This window comes from Zootermopsis nevadensis, unplaced genomic scaffold (assembly GCF_977971745.1).
Source record: "Zootermopsis nevadensis isolate Lab colony 2312 unplaced genomic scaffold, Znev_1.0 Znev_ptg000022l, whole genome shotgun sequence".
NCBI lineage: Eukaryota > Metazoa > Arthropoda > Insecta > Blattodea > Termopsidae > Zootermopsis > Zootermopsis nevadensis.
In genome coordinates, this window is record NW_028259154.1 from 16247119 (window position 1) to 16268716 (window position 21598).

The 21598-nt window shown below is 36.1% G+C and overlaps 2 protein-coding genes across 5 annotated transcripts; one reads left to right on the forward strand and one right to left on the reverse strand.

Annotated features, from left to right (window-relative positions):
- Positions 1 to 1903: 1903 nt before the first annotated feature.
- LOC110833895 (Golgi matrix protein 130 kD) lies at positions 1904 to 15773 on the reverse strand. The gene is made up of 14 exons (XM_022072457.2): positions 15646 to 15773; positions 13077 to 13235; positions 12088 to 12984; positions 10788 to 10983; positions 9776 to 10083; positions 8678 to 8872; positions 7626 to 7853; positions 6297 to 6515; positions 5993 to 6099; positions 5424 to 5580; positions 5017 to 5242; positions 4251 to 4439; positions 3828 to 4073; positions 1904 to 2797 (listed from the first exon to the last, which is right to left on the reverse strand). Exons 1-14 carry the CDS (start codon positions 15712 to 15714, stop codon positions 2571 to 2573), a joined length of 3423 nt encoding a protein of 1140 aa, XP_021928149.2. The 5' UTR covers positions 15715 to 15773; the 3' UTR covers positions 1904 to 2570.
- Ntmt (N-terminal methyltransferase) lies at positions 13474 to 21026 on the forward strand. 4 transcript variants are annotated; one of them, XM_022072430.2, is made up of 5 exons: positions 13474 to 13585; positions 17241 to 17438; positions 18882 to 19065; positions 19714 to 19822; positions 20401 to 21026. In XM_022072430.2, exons 2-5 carry the CDS (start codon positions 17256 to 17258, stop codon positions 20693 to 20695), a joined length of 771 nt encoding a protein of 256 aa, XP_021928122.1. In that variant the 5' UTR covers positions 13474 to 13585; positions 17241 to 17255; the 3' UTR covers positions 20696 to 21026. The 4 variants fall into 4 exon arrangements, with proteins under 4 accessions (XP_021928122.1, XP_021928120.1, XP_021928121.1 ...); XM_022072428.1 differs by lacking the exon at positions 13474 to 13585 and adding an exon at positions 15755 to 15884; XM_022072429.2 differs by lacking the exon at positions 13474 to 13585 and adding an exon at positions 15850 to 15927.
- The last annotated feature ends 572 nt before the right edge of the window (positions 21027 to 21598 follow it).

Here is a 21598-nt window from a genome sequence, read left to right on the forward strand (position 1 = left end):
GGAAATTCTCACAAAAATTTAAACCTAGGCATCCTCATTTATTACAACTGGTATTTATATATTTCACATATAACTTATTCAAATATATATCAAATATAAATTTTGTTCTACAATACAGGTCATTAACGATAATTTGACGTCGACTTCGTTTTTGACGTTGTATCTGGTTTCAAAGTTGTCAATGTCTGAGCTTGTCACTAGTTCTGGGTTGCATTTCATTAGGTTAGTTGGTGAGAGCTGGTGGGCACTATTCATAAATTATCAGAGTTCTCTTCAGTTTAGTCATTTTGGGTGCAGATTCCAAAGCAGTGTAAATTTATTAAATCTAAATAATGTGACTATAGTTATCCATGATGATCATCCACAAAACTGAAGAAACATTAAATTCTGGCTATTCTCCACTTATCTGGCCCAAAATGACAGCAGACCAAAAGTCTAATTTGCGGTGTAGCAACCTGTACGAACAGAATAAAATAAAATGTATTTGCATTCCACTGATCCTTCATAGGTCTGAGCCAAAGATCATTTCTTAGCACAAATACAGTACTTGTTTTTAATGCAAATATAAATAAAATATGTAAGACTTGAGGTTCTCACAGCGGTGCTCCCTGACCCTGGCCTCAACGGAACGGCCTGTTTGTCCGATGTAGACTTTGCCACACTCGCAGGGGACGCTGTATATGCCAGGCGTCTTCAGTCCCAGGTCGTCCTTGACCGGCCGGAGAAACCTGGGAATTTTCTACAGCTCGAGGACACTTCTGTCCTCTCCGCAAAAGTCGGCTACATGGATCGGATAGTCAGAGAAGGCATCGAGATCGAATTACACCCCGATAACTTCAACAGAGAAGATGAACTTCACCTGAGCCGGTCCTGAAAGCCTCTTATTTACACCCTTCGAGGACTCCGAGAGCCAGCAAATGTTCACCGCCAGAACCAACCAGACCACTAAACTAGCCCTTTTCAGGGCCCCGGGAGCACATTTAAACCGAACTCCCGATGTGGTTGGTTGGTTGGCATTGGCACATTAATCTCCCTGATGACAGAGTCAGTATGACCTCTGAAACGTTATCTAACATCAACCAGACTACACAGCGCAACAACCCAGAAGACAGAAATCTTCATACTCATCGCCCTGATGATGGAGTCAATATGACCTCTGAAACATTGGCTAACATCAACCAGACTACACAGCGCAACAACCCAGAAGACATAAATCTGTAGCATAAAATTCCACACACAACAGTTGCAAATTTCTGTCAAGGTAGTATTTTGAACTATCATAAAATTTCCTTGAACTTTTCCAGATGACATTCTCCATAAGGTTATGAAATGAGGACCAAGGATTTCAAAAGTGATGCTTTTCCAACTCTATCAATGATGGGTCAAAATAATAAGGGAGTTTGGCAGGAATCTTTATAAGCAGAGTAAATGCGGGTTAAAATATAAAACATTAAATTCATGTTCCTTTATGTAATGGGAACTGTGCCATGTGGTATGACAGCCTTCGGTGAAAAGTTACCAGACAAGATCACTGCAGGTAACATAAGCAATGAGTGATCATTTGTCTCATACTTCTGGATAGGTACTAGAATAGTTAAATCAGCAAATGATTGGCTACTGGCTGAAAGACTGGGGTAGATCCCTGGAAGAAGGAAGATTTCTCTTTAAAAGCACATAAAAACCAGTCCTGAGGCACAACCACCTAAGTCAGTAGGTACCGGTCATCTCCCTGGAATAAAGCAGCTGGAGCACAGCAAGAACCTAGAATTAAAAATACTGTACATGGAGCTTTACCTCCACTCTTATGGCATGATACCTTGCCATAGGAACAACTTCACTTCTACGTCATACTTAGGATGTTTGTAGAGTATTCAGAATAGCATATGACTATTGAAAGCAATCATTCAGATCCAAAGGTTTTTTTATTGTCAACATAGTTTTATTAATTAAAAATGTATATCCATGCATTCTAATGTACAATTTCAAGCACCATCAATATCTGTACATTACCAATACCTCATAATCACTTTACACCTTGAATTGTAAGAGCTCAAAACAGGCGTGGAGTGTTCAAGTTATCCATGTTAGCCCAGCTAACATACTTAACATCAGCAATCCAAACCTGGCTCAAAATAAATCATTGATCAGTACAAAGTAGAACTATTCACCATTACAATAATAACATGGGAAATGTCGTCAACAGGATTAATCACAGAGTTCAATTATGTATGAGTATGTTAGTATTTTAACACACTACATACTTCAAAAGCATACACTGTAAGGTTGTGCCAATTTGAAAGATCACTAATATATTAAAGAGTACAGATTATTTGGGATGAACCAATAACAACACAAATTATGTTCCTAGGTACAACAGCTTCCTCTACAGAGTAACAGCTTGTACCTATTGTAGGTTTACAAATAACCAAATAAACCATACTGTCTTTAAAACGTCTAGACAGTCTCTTATGCATCGGCTTCATTTTCAAGTGCAAAAGAGATATAGTTCATCACTTCCACTTCTGATAGTGAAACAAATACAAATAAGGCAACATTTGTACAAACCTACTTTATACTGTAATAAGTCTTCCTGAGCACCATGGGCAGGGATGAAAGTTTTCACTACATTGAGGATCCACAAGACTGCTGCTCCCAATCTCAGACAGCAGAGCCATGATCTTGCCTGCTGTGTCTGGTTGCACTGATGGTGGATGATGGTTTCCTGATGGTGGAATCTGCTGTGTCTTGTTTACCTCTACTGCATCCTCAACTTCCACAATTTCACCATTGGGTACACCTGAAAGTTAAATTGACAGTTTCAATTTTCATATTCTCTGGCTTAAGTTTATCTTGGTATCTTACTGATGGGGAGTCAGGAGGGAAGGTAGTATGCTATGTTCAGCAAATGCTTAGCTTAGTACTACCATCCAAAATAGCATTTATCTTTTGTACACGCAGTATGAGCACATGTAACAATGGAGTGAACACTGCCGCACAGAAAGAACTTTTTTTTGGCCAGTGGATGTTTCATAACCACTACACAAATTAAGCTGTAACAGCCAAACCTAAATCACTATTGACCACAGACAAACTGATATGGACAATACTGATGTGTTTTGAAATACTGAATGTGTGACTTGTACAAAACACTGCTTTCATTTGTAGATTACAAAATTAAGTTACTGACAATTTCTAGAAAATGCACATATTTCTGATCTACATGACATTTAACATTTTTCCCCCTGTATCCAGGTCTTTACATTAACAGTTTATTATTATCATAACTGTTGTTATATTTTATTTTATTTATGGTAGTCAAAGGAGTCAAATCTGGTGGTTAGGATAACAACTGAATGGAGTAGAGTCCTTCCTGAAAAGTTAATATTCACTCAAAGACGGTCTAGAAATTCACTGCCTCTTATGAAACCCAAAGGTTCATTACTGTATTCACAAGAACTTGCCATCAACTAGATTACTATTTAACTCTTTTCTATGCCCAACACTGCAGAATGCAGTAAACTTTATGTTCCCTGGTGGACCAACATAGTAAACCACAGTACATAAACAATACTGCAAAGAGCTAAAGGATCACGAGCTTGATCACAGCAGCCAACACAAGAAATAAAACATGAATGAAGACTCAGTTTTATGTCAATAAATCACCCAGGACAGAAACAGATCTAGTTCCTGAAATTTTGTAGTGACAATTTTTATTTAGTATTAATTATAATGTGTGAACAAGAATCACATTAAAGTACTTTCTTTAGAAAGAAAGGTGTCTGTGTTCAGCTGTGATCAAAAATTATTCAGTTCTCTTTTTATAATACCTCCTCCTTCTGGTTGTTTATGATTAATTGATGTTTTTTCAACTACATGTTCCACAGGTATACTGTGACTCATCTTATGAATGGATTCCTTCTCTGCCACCAGTTTGTGTACTAACTCATTCAGTTCACTCAGCTTATTCCGCATTTCCTCCCTATCTTTGGAAAGTTTTGATAATTGCTCATCTTTTTCTTGAGCTCTCTGCCTCAAGATACTCCTCTGCACTTGATATAAGGCAATGTACTCCCCTGAAAGAATAAAAGAACATGAATCTCACATAAGTATTACCTTTATCCACTTTAAGACAGAACATTTACTATCATGTACAGGAAAACATCACAGGAGTGAAATCCACTCAACCACAATGTTCAGTTTGGGATAATGAAGCATAATCATACATAACATGATAAAAGATAATATCTCACCAATAGTTTCTGTTTCTCCTTGTAACTGTAACACAAGATGCTCCAGCCTCTGTTTTTCATCAGAAAGTTCAGCAACTTCTTTCATTGTTCTTGTAAATCTTTCCTCCAGTTTCTCCATGGCTACCTTCATCGAGTCAGAATCTTTTGGGATTCCATCTCTACTTAACCTTGCATTGACAATGTCAGAAGCTAGAAGAAAGTGGAATACATTGGGCACAGTACCATACAGTATAGTACATAAATGCACACTTACAAGCTGTAACAAATCCCAAGACTAATGACAATGGACTGGATGACCAGGGTTAAATCCCCAATATAGGCAAAAGATTTTTCTTCTAGTCTGCATTAAGACAGGCCCTCTGGCCTACCAAGCCTCCTACTGTGTGAACACTAGGGATCCTTCCCCCAGGAGTAAAGAGCAAATGGAGCTTGACACTGACCACTCATCTTGTGCCATGGTCAAGAACACGTAGGAGCTATAGCTTCTCTACCTGTAATCACCTCCATGGCATGCAGCAGGACAACTCTACTTTCAATGTCATGAAATCTTTTTTAATATTATACTCCGATCCCTAATCTGGAACTCCATGTTGTCACCTTCCAACAAGTTTCCCCACCAAAATTCTGCATGTATGTTTTGTTTTCCCATTTGAGCTTCACTACCTGGACACCATCAGCTAACCTTTCTGAATTATGAAGCTCCAAATTTCATTTCCATTTTGTGTTCTAATATTTTCCCAAGAACAAGTTTATACTGTTAAGTCACCTAATGAATTTTGTTCCTCTTCATGCTGCTCTTGATGTTTCAACTTTTCCAACATTTGGTCACGCTCTAGCTCCAGCTGTTCAACTCTAGCAGACAATGTTGACAACATTTCATCCTTGCGACTGATTGTGTCATCTCCACTGTTGATGCCTGCATCATGAGTAACCTGCTGTGCTAAGAGGGCCCGAAGTTCACCGTTCTGTGCGCTTAATGCCTGAATATGTTCCTGGTAAATACATAAAAAAACCACTAATTTTATATAGGAAGCCAACTTTTGAAAAAATAAGCACCTCCAGCAGAGCAGGCTGTTGCCTTAACCCTAAGACTACCATGCCATCTGCTACTGTACTTTCAAAGACCAGGCTGATATATAAAATATAACATTATAGAAGAAACTGTTATATTACCCTGGCCTGCTCCAAATCTTGTTGCAAGAGTTCATTCAGCTGTCCTTGCTCTTCATAGTGTCTCATACGATCTGCAATTTGGCTATGATGTAACATCTGATTCGAGAGTTGTGAAGCATGCTGTTGAAGTACTTGTTCTTTCTGTGACAACTGAGTTCTATAACACATCAAGCAGGATTTTCTATCTGCATGAAAAGGTACATGTGTAAATGGAAACAAGTAAGGGCTGAACATAAATGAAACCTCCCAATTATGGATGGACTCATTCCACCCCATCCTTTCTCATAACTTGTAATCAGAATAGGATAAATCTGGTATAAAGGAAAACTGTAAAATTTGCTCTCTCCCAACAGATATGGAAGAAACAATGAGCTTTCCTCTTCATGTAAATAATTTAAAATTTTAAATCATACACTCTTTACATTTCACTTCAAGCACTCCCCAAAATGTAAACAAAAAAGAAATCTGCATTAAGATGGGTATACACCTCACACAGGTATCAAATTGGAATAAGAAAGTAATCACATTAGCCATAATTTTGTGTACTTGAAAAGCATAATGCAATCTACCTCAAGTCATTCAGTTCCATTTCTTGCTGGGTCAGTCTTTCTCCTTGTTCCTTAGAAATATATTGTTCATGCTGCAATTTCTCAGTCAGCTCTAGTTTGTCATTGCTCTAAAAGAAAACAAGTGTGAATATGTTTACAAAATCATGTATCAATCCCAAAATTTATTCAGTTTTCTTTCATATGCTAGTATGATATATGCCACAGAAAATAATGAATTACATAATTTTATTCACTGCTCAAATCCATCCATAGCCTGAATTTGATTTATGTGTATTCCTGATATTCCAATAACAGTCAGACTCACCATTTTAACAAAGCCATCTTGCAGTTCTTCAAGTTGTTGTTTCAGCCGCTGATTCTGCCCTACAGCACGAGCTGCTGCCACTTTGTCACTCTCCATGGCTGCCAAAAGCTTATCTTTATCTGGTTGGTCTCCTTGAAACCTTTCTAACATTGATTCCATTTCATATATTCTGCCATTCTTCTCTTCCACTTCCCTCTGTAAGCACTGATTTTCTTGTATCTAGAGAAGTAACACATAAACCTTCAGTTTAATAAATCATACATTAAAAGGACTTCATATAATAAAAGCTCATCAGTTATTATGTTCAAATATTACAAATAAATAAGTGTTTTCCTGTTTAGTAATTCAGTGAACTTGAAAGAATTAAAAAGTGATCATGTTCTATTTGAAGGTACTACCTAGGTATTCACCTGCAGTTACTGAGAGCAACCACAAAAATTTTCAGCCAGGATAGTCCGTGCCATGACAGAGATTCATAATTCCCAAATGCAAGTCACAAACATTATCATGTGCCAACTTTCTTGATATTAGAGGCTTCATTTCATCCTATATGTGCTGCTGGTCTGCCAGCAGTTCCCCGTGTTACATAAATAATTATTTCATCCCACTAGGGCCTCTATTCAAAAGGCAACAGAGCACTGTGTGTAGAATGGCTTTGTCCCATGAAGCAATGCTTACAAGAATGCTATATGTTTAGCATGAAATAAGGCTATCAACACCAAATGGCACAAACAGACCCGTAAGTCTCCATGGGTTTGACTACTTTTACTCTTTTCATTCTCACCCATTCATAGAACTACTTCAGCAAGAAGGAGTGTTTAACAATGCACCCCCAAAGAATTGTAAGAATAGAAATAAAAACATGTATCATTGAACCAGCTATCTGAACCTTGTCCTCTTCTGTGCTTGTTACAGAAGTGTCAGCTCGAAGGTTGGGAAACCTGATTTTATTACAGCAAAGGTTGTGTCATTCTGCAGCTCTGGTATACTGTCTTGAAAAATTTCTGGCACTTTAATTCCACCTATTTTCCAATATTTCAAAGAATAACAAAAAGTATGTAATGTGTTCCTTAATCCTAACTGAGTCCCTAACAAAATGGATATTTGGTACATTAATAATCATGGTGTTATAAAACATTTTGGAGTATGATATTGAAGTGGATCTTAAAGGAATTATCATAGGATTCAATGAGCTCAGAATAAGGTCTGATTATTGTGAAACCTTCAGGTTTGGTAATAGTCAGGGAATTTCTTAACCAACTGGACTGTCAACTGACTTGTCAAAAAGGATGCTACAATGTTATGAAATCTACATTATGTTAACAGTACTTGAGAATCCAGCTTCTCTGCTAGAGCCTGTTCCTTTGTCTCAGTAAGTGCAAGTTTTGCTTCAAGCTCCTGCAGCAGTGGTGAGTCCTGCTGTAACAGTTTCAGAGAAGAGTCTGGTCGTTTTTGGTTTTGCTGTTGCTGCAGTTGTTTCTCTACTTCTGATATATGTCGCACCAAACTCTGCTCCCTTGTTACCAACTGTTCATTTTCAGAGTTTAAGGATTCAACCTGGTGAATGAAAATCACTTTTATTATATGTGTAATATTTTCCCATTCTTATATGCAATAACATTTTCTCAGATAATTTTCATACCTTTTTCATCAGTTAATCTTGAAATGTGGGTTCAGTAACATCTGAGAAAATTATTGTTGAGAATATGCTTCGCGATTATTAAATTTGGAAAAAAAATTCAATGCCTGAGTACAATGTCCCAAGGCTACTGGACCTAAGAAAATGGAAGTAACAGGAGAATGGACAAAATTATATAATGAGAAGCATTGAAATCAGATAAAATAATCAACATATGATAATCTTCAAAGTTCACAGAAGCATAATATATTGCACAAATTACACTTTACTACTGGAGTGCCATAATTACAAGTTACAAGGTGGACATACCAAAGTCACATGTGGTTCAAAGACAATCTTATGTTTTATAACCAGGAAGCTGAAGTCATCATAGATTAAAATAAAGTGATATAGGCTGAAAGATGTGTTCACATCATCCGCACAACATTCTGTGCCCTGAAATCAACTGTATCTTACTTGTATAACGTTTTCTGAAAGACTTTTTAATTTGGTGTTATGTTGCATTCAATAAATACAGACATTTATGAAGATCTTTCAGTCAAGTGCCAATTCTAACACAAGTTATATTCATATTTTTCCAACATGCATTTGTTAAAAGACATCACCTTGAGGCATACACAGACAGGTGTACAGACATAAACAGGCATATATGCATAGATAAAAATAAATGCACACACAGCATTCATCTTATATATAAATATATGATGATGACAAAAATATCCACCAACACCAATGTCAGTACCTTTGATGCTAATGTCCGCAACTGGCCATTCAATTGCTGTACATACTGTTGATACTGTTGACTGGCTTGATCACGTTCTAAACCAACAGACTTCACTGTCTGCTGCAGGTCAGCAACCTGCTTCTCAAGAGAGACCTTCTGTTGGTGCAATGCCTCCAGCTGTCTATCTGTTTCTGAAGTGTCCACTGTACTTAGCTGGTAAATGAATTTAAAAAAATTCAAAGGTTAGTAACTGCCACCACCTCGGCACTAGATGGAGGTGAGTGGTCAGCATCATGCCCCAGCTGCGCTTTACCCCCAGGAAGAACCCTGGTACCCATTGGATAGGAGGCTGGGTGGACCCCACAGCAGGCCAGGACACACAGGCTAGAGGAAAAATTCTCTGCCCCAATCAGGGACCAAACCCCATTCATCAAGCCCATAGCTAGTCAGTATACTGACTGAGCTATCCCAGCTTCAGAGTAATTACTGTATGAAAAGAGGAATTTGGTGGGAAAGCCATGGTGCTGCAGGACTAACTGATCATAACCTTTTAAATCCAACCTTCAAGCATACAAACATTAACAGTAACTGTTTAACTTTTTGGTGTGTGAGGAACACTACGATTACTTAAAGCAAAAGCACAAAATTGTTTCATGGTAGAACTTGGCAAAGACACAAGTTTTGTTAAATAATGTCACTGTCCTTAAAAATAACACGGTGGCTGTATGAAACATTTATATGGTTTTATGATAATGATGAACCAGTGTAATATGTGGAATAACAGAACACTGTAAATGTACTTACTTCCTAGAAGCAAGAACGTGTGTTGAAGTGGTGGAAATGTCTTCAGTAAAAATGACAGAATGTGTATATTTCTTCATACACATTACGTCCCATGACATAAAACTGATGCTTCATCCATTTTCATGGAAGGTCACAGTGTTTGGAAAATGATTTTAACTTTCAGAATAAGAATATATTTTTAGTTTCTGGTATTATACGTTGTGAAAATGTTAATGTAGTGAATTAAGGGTTAAAGTGAAGGAAAGTTTAAGAATTTTATATTTATTCCAATTTACACAATTTTTCATAAATCCCACAAAAATCTAAGCATACCTGCTGTACTCGAAGCTGTGTTAATGAAAGCTGAGAAACTTTTCCTTGCAGTTCTTGCTGTAATGCCGCACAATCATTTGTTTTTGTATTCAGCTTCTGATGCAATTCTAATTTTTCTTCGTCTGACTCCACAAGCTGCTTACTGGTCATCTTTTGTTCAAGTTTCAGTTTATCAAGCTCAGACGAAAGCTCATTAGCAACTTTCTCTAACCTTTCAACTGTTCCTTGCAATGAAGAAACTTCCTTCTCCAAGTCCATAACTCTGTGTCTAGAGGCTTTCAGGCGACCTTGTAGTTCTTCAGCTTCACCTACACAGAACAATTTAAATAATAATTATTCAGAATATCATATCTAATAATTTGTAATATTATTACATACCTGAAAAATGATAAATTCCAAGACCCAAAGATTTTTACTGTCAACTTTGCTGAAGAAAATTTGTCATCAGTTGTGTCTCTTGAAGTCCAAATGGACTAAAATACATTGGACCTCCTTCAACACTTAATCTCTAGAAATTAGCTGTGACAAAATTGGAATGAATAACAATATGAAAAATTCCGTGGAAACTCCTGAAAGATTTAATGCGCAAAGAAACAGATTATTATTTGGAAAACATTTTAACTCACTCATGTAGATACAAAGAATATTTCAGCCCAAAGGTTGACTTACACAATAATTCCATTCACACATTTAAAAATTAATTTGATTCACAATGCTGAGATGCCAACACCAAACATTTTCGTAGAGCATTGTAGTACATGTTTGTATATAAGCAAAATAAATCTAACCCCATACAGTAGAATCCTTTTTAAAGCAAATAACACCTGAAAATCAAACACTGATTCTGCCTTGTGAACACAAAATGAGGGAAAGTTAATGTGAGATATCCAGAAAAAGATGGAAGAAATGGCTAAAACCATCTTGTAATCAGAACATGCCAAAAACTTAATCTGTAATGATGATGATGGTAATGGCCATTATAACAGAAATCAGTGACTAATATAGTACTTACTGGCTTTCTGCTTTGCCACATTCTGACTCTTTGTGAGTGCTGCCTGGAGTTCAGTCTTTTCCCCTACAAGTATTCCAACTGTCTGCACATGTAGTTGGAGCTGTTCCTGCACTGGTCCAAGTTCTCGTGTCACCCTGGCCTCTGACTCGGTCTGCAGCTGATCCAGTGCCAACTGCAACTGGCACATCTCTGACTGCTGCAATTATAAAGTTCACTTCACATGAATACAGAAATTGCAAGACCAAGATTAAAATAATAATATGGACTTGAACTACAAGACAAACTATAAATATCAACCCAGGTTACTTGCTTCTTAGTTTATTTAATGACATATCAACATTATATGGTAATGAAGATCTTCAACATGTAATACTCTGAAATTCAAGTTCTTTTTATTATGGCAGTCTAGTACGTTTTGCCAATTAGAGGTAAAAAAAGTTGAACTTAACTATGATTAACATTATTTCAATAGTAAAATTATAGTTAATTTTATTTTTAGTTCAATTCCACCTTTTTAACTCAAGTTGGGAAAATATACAGAATGGCCTGAGGATGGTACCATTATACCAAAACATGTCACCATAATAAAAATAATTTGAACTTCAGAATATTATGTGTGTGAAAGGTCTTAATTAGCACATAATATCAATAACACACTGGAATGCTTAATTACATGATTATATTATCAACAGCATAGCTCATATAGCACTGACATCAAATGACAGAATTATTTTCAATCATGAATTGGGAGGAGTGTGGAAGAAAGTGACTGCCGAGATACAAAGGAAATCATAATCATTATTAGTTAATCTCTGAACCAAAACATTAACTTAGGACCTCAGAATATTAAGAAGATATACTAACTAGTCCACCATATTGTTTTGCTATGGCTTCTATTTGAACATTTAAGCTAGTTTATGTTGTAAGCAGCAAATATTAGTAACTTGAAAATGTAACCACATAGACATATTCACCTGAAATGTTTGAAATTCCCTTGACAGAGAAGCCATAAAGAATTTTCTGAACTGCCATAAAGACTAGATTAGCAGTAACCTCAATGGAAATAACAACAAAGTATTAACTACTGACATATCTGGTTAATGAGACACAAGTTTTGAAATATGAGTACAGTTTCTGATATCATGAGCCCAAATAATTTTAAAGGTAAAGTAACTGCTATGCATCCAGGAAAGTTACAGAACAACAATCACTTTTCCTGTATGCTGTCATACTGTCACTGCAAGTAAACTGAAAATGTAAGTTATCTGGCTAAAATATGCTACATATGAAAATTACTTACATTTCCCTTCAACTGTAATTCAAGCTGTTCACGCTTCTGCAGTTCAGTTGCTAGCATGGCTGCCAATTCTTGATTTCTACGTTCAAGTTCACTGTCTTCGATATGTACTGTAATGCCTTCAGTGGATTCTCCAATAAGACCATTCATCTGTTGTGACAACTGACGAAGACTTTCAATACTAGATCTAGCATTTACTGAATGTTCTGGTGTTGATAAAAGAACACTAGTGTTTTGTGTTTCATGCTGATTGTTTGTTTCCATGTCTGATCTGATCTGATTATCAATGGCACTTTGGTCCATTTTATTGTCACTGACTTGTATTGATTCTTGGAAAGTAGTAGTGTCAGAATTTAGAAAAATTACACTTTGGCTAGAATTTGAATCTTCAATGCTCAATGGAACACTGCTTTGTAATTCATCTGAAATGTCTAAATGTTCATAACTGTATGCTGGAAACAAATGATGTACTGTTCTGACCTGTTCTGATTCCTTTACACCTGAAGTTATGTCAGTACTGCCATTAGATGGTTGACTTTGTGTGTCAGAGGAGAGATTATCAAAGAAATCCCTTGCTGTAGCAATGTCTGAAGAATGAATATTACTGGAAAGCATATTTAATGTAGGGAAAGCAGCAAATGCATTTGTGGGCATAGCATTGAAAGAAGAAATGTCACTACTTGTATACCCTTTACACGTATTTTTCTCTACTTCATTCATTACTCCACTGTGAGAGATATTAGCTTCTTCTATGTTTAATTCATTAATTTTATCATTACTTGTACTACAATAAGCATCAATTTCTTTCGGTTCTACTGGTTCATATAATCTTCCTTGTAATTCTGATGAAGGTTCAATAAAAGTTTGTAGTTTGCTACCATCACTTGTTCCAATTCCAATCTGTAATTAAAATAATACGGAATGCTATGTTATCTAAAAACTCATAAATACACAAATTAAGAACATATAAACTAATTTACTGCACTTTGTACCTCACTATGTTCAAGATTTTTGGGCCCTGAATCAAACACTAAATTTTGCTCCAAAGAACCTCCACCTTCTTCAAGCTGAAGCTTAGGTGTAATTTTCTTTTCTGAGGTTATAATTCCAGCAGGATGACTGTCTCTACTCTTCTGCTGATATTCTTTAAGCTGAAAAATATAACAGAATTACACATACATAAAATTAATGATTTAAATTAATGATATCTTAATTTCAGTTGCAATGAAAAAGGAAACAATTTCATTTTTGACGTAAATATGTCTATACGGAAGGGTCATTCGGCAAAAAGCATAACAAAGATGAACTCCTGCGTGCATTGTTATGTTACCTAAGAAACTAACTGTTACATCAACTGTTTACTCAGCAATTTTGTGTTACATTACTGCTGTCAACAATCCGCTTTCGTTATTACTTAAAAAGCTGAGCTGTGAATCGCTTGTAGACGTGCGTCGTAGACTAGATAATTTTGTGCTGGTAAAAACGTTTTAGAATATCACAAGTAAGTACTTAAGAATTATTACATTACACTACATAAATGTATTTACGTCAGATTCTGCGGAACCGTTGTTCCACTGTCAACTTTTTGTTTTTTGTAATCATCTTCTTGTCCAATGCTATATGATCTGAGCAATAGAATAGAATTTATTTACATTACATAGATCCTTCATAGGCCTAAGCCAAGGATGTAGAACAGGTCATAGCACAAATACAATACTTGTTTCTAGTACAAATATAAATACATAGTTATAACAGCTATTGGCAGAATTTTGGAACTACAGTATTACAGCAAAATAATTATGATGAGAACCATCACCATTATTACTTACACGTATTAATAAATTCTTTTACTGAGTACTGTTTGCGACTGTAATCTTGAGACTTGCGGGGGAGGAAGTGGGGTGAAGGAGGAAACATACTGTCTGCTATGCAGTAGCCTTTAATGCTTCGGGGCTTCCTTGCAAGTCTCACGATTACAATCGCAAACAGTTGAAGGAGTTAACATTTTTGACGTAAATATGTCTATACGGAAGGGTCATTCGGCAGAAAAGCGTAACGAAGATGTGTAACGAACATGTGAAAGATCCATATCAACAATGTGTAAATATGGACTGACAACAATGGTCAGCTTTTATATGAACTCCTGCTTGAATTGTTATGTTACCTAAGAAACTAATTGTTGTGTCATCTGTTTACTCGGCATTGTTGTGTTACATTACTGCCGTCAACAATCCGCTTTCGTTATTGCAAAATCTACCTCTGATCAGTAACTTTATTTCCACTTCCCTAAGTCACCAAGGAATTAGAATCATTAAAACACTACCCTTAGAACTTTAAACTTGCAGAAGAGCAGGGTGTAATGCACCAATCAACATTCTGACAGAATCTGAAGGTTCAAATGTATTCCTGACATAATCCCAAGCCATTATTTTTGAGCAGCGACCTATGACATAACGGCAATACGTAATTCCACTCAGCGATTCCCAAATCATAAAATGCGAGCAAATGGATATCACTTGACAGATAGGGTTAGATTATGGCTGCATATGCTCAGATGATCATTAGGTAGGAAGGATGCTTACAAACTTATTCTTAGTCCCATCTATTCTCACTTTATAAATTATTATATCTAATTATTGACCAAATGGCAGCAGTGCAAGATGAAAAGCAGAAATAATATAAACAAAGAACTTACTAGCAGCAGCATTTTAATGCTCAGAAACTGGGCAGTTTCTGACCTCAATTTGGTAACCTATGTTTTACTGCTGTCTTCGTTCAAAATGGGGCACTCTAGATGATTCGTGCTCATTACAGCTATTTCAATGTAGCATTGCTAAGTCAACATTGCAGGTCCAATTGTTATCTGCTCAGAAAATACCTTGTACTTCTTTGGGAGAATGTATAACAAAATGTTAGCAATGTTGAGTTTTATATGAACTGTCGAAGAACTCAGTAATCTGAGTGTATGACTTTCAAATTTAAACAAGTAAGTAAGGCTTGAGGTAACAAGTAACATTACCAAGGTGCTTGGTGACTGTATGCACCTGCACTACAGCAACAAATTCTACCAGCATTTTGCAATACTGTTCTTTGGGGTTATGCCATATCATTTTGAAGGCTGATACAAACGACTTGGGGAAATACTGGTATCTACAGAGCTACCAGATTGAAGTTCTATGTGAAGTCAAAGACATCCACTATCTGAACATTTGCCTTTCATATTTAAATGGTACCATTTCGAAGGGGCTTGTTGATTATGTATATCTCCACTCTTGACATTAATTCTATCAACACTTTGTCAATGTTGGTCTTCTGAGTCTGAATGCCATGTCAACTTTAACACAGCGTTCTGGAGGAATAATTAATCTACAATTCCACACAGCATTACAGCCTTCCTACCACCCTTCGTCACGTCACGTCACATCACTGTTCCTGACGTGTACAACCACATACATCGTCCAGCAAAACCTTTACATTGCCAGCCAACCATAGCTATTGCTGTAGTGTTACAGAGTCATATTATTGCACGTCTTCAAATAAATATATACATGCATCACATACCTTCTTTCTGGCTGCTGTTAACCTTTTCTTCGCTTCTACTAACTTCACCGATTCACTAACATCTGCCATGTTGGAAACCACAGTTAATACCACACTAAAGTCTGTTACTAAATGGTTCTCCTCCTGGAAGATTGATTGGCTCAATAGAACATGATCAGTCTAATGCTAGGTCAGATCTCTATGCATTACACGTGCTTCGTTGGCTATCCTGCGAAAGAAACAAATGGCGTTACAATAAGGTAGGAGCACGCCAGTTGTCTCCTTGTAATATCTTGATTGGTGGTATGTTAATCGATTGTTTAAGCAGGCTTACATGTATAACTAAATAAAGCAGACAGGTTCATGTAGGTCTACCATGGTATATGCTGCCTACAGCTATGATTTGAAAGATCCTGCATTTATAATGGGCGAAACTTTTGAATATCTTTGCCCAACATAACCTACAAGTCCGTTTTGACAATATTTGATACCCAGTAAATTTTGTGTTGAGTATTATTTGAAATTTTTAGGTGAAATTTTCTAATACTGGTGGGATAATGAATGCCAGTTTTAAAAACTAACCTGCATTGTAAGGGAAGTAAAAATAGTATAGTATGGGCAAGGCCGTGGTCTAGGCAACACGGAGTTTTCCTCCGGGGGCTTCCTCGGTTTCTCCGTGGCATCCCAACAATTACTCCATTCACACACAGAAGAAGGCAATGGCAAACCACTTCTGGATCATCTGCCAAGAACGTATATGAACAGGTCCCAGTCCGAGAAAAGGATGGAAGGATCCTGTTCATATGGACCTGTCGTCAGACAGAACACTAAATAATAATAAAAAAAAACACGGGAAAACTGGACAAATTTGCTTAAAATTAAATTACAATTACTTCCAGTCCTTTGGTTGTTTCAACCAATAACATTGATATATTTTAGGTTTTAGTTCAGTAAGATACATCCTTTCACAACATTTCAAGAATTTAGTATATTTACTATTCAATTCAATTCCAACCATTTACACACATCTTGATTCTAAAGAATACATACTCTTACTCTGTGGTCTCAAATTTTTACCACGAAGCTCACTTATTTCCTTTAAAGTCATATGCAACCAGAAACTGTGTGTGTGTTTTATGTCCATGGCTTAGACCACAGTAGTTTTGTGCCTGATTTTGATATCCAAATTATGGGTATCAGGAGTAAGCTGTTGCAAATTATCTTAAGACAAATATACTTTTGTTTCTGAATTTAGAAAGTCGCCCAGATATACTGAGCCTGATGGTTAGGAGGTGACATTTAGGATGACATCAGACATAAAATGTCTGGCCTACAAATAAAAGGCCTTAATTCTGGGTTCTGTTCCATACTGATACCATACAATAGTCACAAGACTTATGTCTCATTATTATTGTCCTGTCATCAACAGTACTGAACTGGCTGAAGAGTGATAAGATGGGCACAGGTTTTGAGAGTAGGATGTGGATAGAACTGACTCAGGATCATATCCAATTGCTAAATTGGTATTAACAGTATTTTATCTTTTATTTCTTTCATCAAAATTATATATCGGTAACACTAACGTGATGGATGAGTTACATTGTTTTCTTTTTAAGTTTGTATTGACTGATATGGAGCCAGCTGACTCAAGTGCAGTTGAAACTGAAGGAAAAGACCGAGCATCCTTCTACACTAATGCAGCAGAGTATTGGTCGTCAGTTCCTCCTACTATTGATGGGGTGCTGGGGGGGTTCGGCTTTGTTTCTCGAACTGACATACAAGGATCAGTGTCTTTCCTGAAAAAATTATTCAAGGTAGGATAAAAAAATAATTGTAAGTTCACTTTACTGTGGTATATATTTTCATTATGAGATTTTGTGTTCAGTTGTGAAGGTTCAATTTCTATTGCTATCTGGTCTCCCATAGTTTCATGTCTATCACTTCTGTCCACCCCTCATGTTCTAACATAACTACAGACTAATTTCCTTTTGTTTAATTTCCATTACTAAAGGTCGCGCGAGAAGTCGTGGCACCCAAATGTGTGATGTGTAAGCTGAGAGAGGGGAGTTCAGTAGTAGTGGGGATCACACAGCCTCACCTGCAGTGATGCACCGATCTAAACACAGCTAGAACTACAAACCAACTGAAGCTGACACCCCTCTAGCGTGTGCTTCAGATGGGTCCATCTCATATGACCAAAATCAGTCCTTTGTGCAAGTGCCAGCACTTCTCGCGCAACCTATACTTTGCACAATCTACCTTCATTCATTCTACATGACCAAATGATGTAAATCCATTTGTTTATAATTCTCTTTTAATTTATGAAGTATTACTCTATGGAGGTAAGAGGTTCTTATGGCAGTGAGGATGATGATATTCTGTAGACATGTCAGTAGATACAAGTGTTTCTCCAAAATGTTGGCATCTACTAACAAGTCTACACATGTTATTCTATTCTTCACATAATAATTTGTAAGTCTGTTTACTATAATTTCCCAAATTGTACTTGTTAAAAATTTTGTTCCAGTTACCTGAATCTACTCATTTTCCTTTTGCTAAAAGTTCATAACTCTTATATGAGTTAATCAAAGCCAAAAAAGAAGAGTATATGAGTGTTTTAGATGTATGTTTACAGTTTATTCACTGTAATCAATGAAGATCATTTATACTAAAGTTAGTAACATTTCCTAGAAAGCACACCAAATTACCTTACATTTTTCATGTGATATTAGCAAGAAACGTCATTTTATATAACATTAAAAGCATTTTACATAAACCACTTTAACACTGGCATGTCAATATTAATTTAAATATAGATCTAATATATGGGAGACAGCTACATAACCCGGTCACATCAGAATCCTGATGATGGGGACAGAGACGGTCCCTGAAACGTCGGTGTTATTGTTCAACATTTTGACGCGGCTGATCGCCCGAGAGGATTTTATTCATTAGCATACTCACATATCCTTTGATTTTACATAATTTTTACCATCACTATAGTATAAATAAAGAACTTGTAGATCACACCGTGACATTCAGTTTCATATCATGATATTACTGTAGTTTGTTTTAGGGTTACACTGGCATGCAACAAATGCAAGTTGAAATTATAGTAACTTCTGATTATGTGTTCTACAATCATTCATGCTTCCTCTCCCTTCTATTAGGCCAGATAATTAAGAGTATACTCCACTTTATTGCAAACATAAAATTCATAAATACAAGGGTAAAAACTACATAATGTTTTAACTTAGTTACAGAATCCCCCAGGTCATGAACGGGCTTTAGACTGTGGAGCTGGGATTGGAAGAATAACAAAACATCTTCTTCTCCACTTCTTTGATGAAGTTGATTTGGTTGAACAAAATTCAACCTTCCTAGAAGAAGCAAAACATTTCATTGGAACATGCCAAAAAGTTGGGAATTTGTACTGTGTTGGTAAGAACAATAAAAGTTACATTCATTAAAACATTTTACAGTAATCTGAACCAAGAAAGCTATCCTATTCAGGACTCCTCAGCCACTTATCACTTCTTTCTTTTCTGCACATAACCATTGGCTTATATAAATGCCTCATATCCAATCCTAAATTTTAATCATGAAGGAGTTGGTATGTTCTTCTGAAATGTTATAAACCACCTACAAGACCATGTGGCATCACAATATTTTTACAGTGGTGAGATCCTCAGATCTCAGAAGGAATTGTGAATATAATGTTAATGTAAATATATTGTTAAAATGGAAGTTAAGAAAGAAGATGGTGTTCAGAAAAATTCGATAGAACACACATTAATCTAGATGAATTACAGAAATAAACTTTATCATACAGTTAAAACCTTGCATTCCATGCAGTGTATTGATATGTAAAATCATACATACAAACAAAACTGTTTACACTTGAAGACACTAAGTGTCTTTTCAAGTGTAAACATACAGGTTACAATATTCAAATGGTTGCACATGAAAGGACTTAACCCTTCATACAGTCAGAATAATTAACATTATGTGTGATTTACTCAAATGGTACCAAGTCTGATTCCACCCCATACTGATATGTGCTCTTGTATGTCATTGACATTGTTTCAGGTCTTCAGGATTTCTCACCAAAACAAAATACATATGATATAATATGGTGCCAGTGGGTTTTGGGGCATCTTACAGATGAAGATCTAGTAGATTTCTTCAAGTCATGCAAGTATGTCTTCATAATACACCTGAATGCTCCCCAGAAACCTTGATATTTTGAGCTGTTTCCGAGAATTCCTATTATTTCCCTTAATATAAATTGAGGGACAAAGCAGTTATGAAGCTCGTGAGCATATGTAACTTAATTTTGGGGTAATGGGGAAAGAAAGCAGGATGCAATCTGCTGAAATGGGATTCGTTAGAAGTGTCCAATGATATATCAATCGGAATAGGACTGAGAATGATACTGAAGATGATGTACAAATGTATTTAATAGAAGATACAAAATAAATTCTAATGGAATATGTAGACAGTTGTATTACCATCTAGGGGGAAGAACAGATAATACTGATTAGTAAACTCCAAAATGCTGAACTAAAGAAATAATAAGCCTGTTGCATGTTTTTAAATTACAAAGTACAACTCATAACCTTAAAAACATGATAACATACATGTGTCAGTTTCCTTCTATGATTAATATTTTATTGTTCACATGACACAATACATGAGTCTTGTAGTACTTGTAATTATGCATTTCCAATGTAATTTTTGACTGTTACAGATTCATGTACACTGTGTCTCTTACAGGCAGGGCTTAAAACCAAATGGTATTTTAGTCGTAAAGGAAAACCTAGCATCATCTGATGAAGTTGACATCCATGAGGAAGATTCATCTGTGACTCGACCAATTTCCCTTCTCCGAACACTGTTCAGGAAGGCAGGACTGCGTTGCATTAAAGAGCAGAAACAGAAGAACCTTCCAAGAGGCTTATATACAGTAAAAATGTTTGCTCTCGTACCTGATATCAAAGTTTCTAATAGCAGTGTTGGTAGTTTTACTACTCAGCCATCAGTTACATATAGTGATAATGGAGAGACATAATCAGTGAATTAAGGGATAATGAAAAATCATCTGCTGTGTCATACATATTCGTGTTGTCACAACTACTTATCTTGAAGGAAAATGGATAGCCAACCTGTTTTGGGTTGCTTTACCAGAAGTAAGTATGAGATTGAACATGTGAGCATCAGGTTTATAGTAAATTTTACAAGCATGCAACGCTGTACACCTGTTCCAGTGCTTGTTGATTACATGAAATGCTGATGAGACATGGGTTAACTATCACTTTATGTATATTGGAAAGGAATGAGTATAAACTAATTTATAGTATTATGTTTTTAAATAAAAATAATAAATATTTACTACACAATAATTTAGCATACTTTTAAAACTTAACTCTCCTTCCAACTCCCACTACATTTTATGAAGTATCTTTAATGTCAAATATTATATTACCACTCAATTACCCACTTACTTCCAGTTAACCCTTTTCTGAGCTGGTATTTAAATATAATGAATTCTGATGACATCCATGGGACATTTTACTGTATTGTGTATGGAGAGCAAGATGTTAAAGCTACGTAAGTTAAATTTGGAACAGAAAAATTCTAATTTACTTCTGCAATAGGAAAATGACTGTGAAATCTCCAGTTAAGATTCCTCTGGAGGATGTTTATAACACTAAATTGAGGAAAAACTTAAATGATGGGTATTTTTAAGAAAGATATAATAGTAATGGAACTACAGATATTTGATCTGAAATGAGTAACACCTTTGATCAGAAAACATTAAATGGACGTTGTACTGTACAGAAACACTTCCCAGCAGATACTGGTATTTTGTCTGCACTGGACTTTCTTGATAATGGCGAGGTGGGGGGGAACTAAAAGAAACTTGTAACAATACAAAACTGAAAGTAAGAGGAATGATAACTGTAGGGAGGCT

What these genes read in the sequence shown, in the direction of transcription:
- Ntmt (XM_022072430.2), top strand. Translation starts at nt 17,256, where the DNA reads ATGGAGCCAGCTGACTCAAGTGCAGTTGAAACTGAAGGAAAAGACCGA. An exon ending in TCCTGAAAAAATTATTCAAG is followed by an intron (nt 17,439 to 18,881) that starts GTAGGATAAAAA and finishes GTTTTAACTTAG; the next exon opens with TTACAGAATCCCCCAGGTCA. An exon ending in GATTTCTTCAAGTCATGCAA is followed by an intron (nt 19,823 to 20,400) that starts GTATGTCTTCAT and finishes TGTCTCTTACAG; the next exon opens with GCAGGGCTTAAAACCAAATG.
- LOC110833895 (XM_022072457.2), bottom strand. Translation starts at nt 15,714, where the DNA reads ATGGCAGATGTTAGTGAATCGGTGAAGTTAGTAGAAGCGAAGAAAAGG. An exon ending in TGTGGCAAAGCAGAAAGCCA is followed by an intron (nt 10,084 to 10,787) that starts GTAAGTACTATA and finishes TGTTCTGTGTAG; the next exon opens with GTGAAGCTGAAGAACTACAA. An exon ending in ATGGAACTGAATGACTTGAG is followed by an intron (nt 5,581 to 5,992) that starts GTAGATTGCATT and finishes GATGTGTTATAG; the next exon opens with AACTCAGTTGTCACAGAAAG.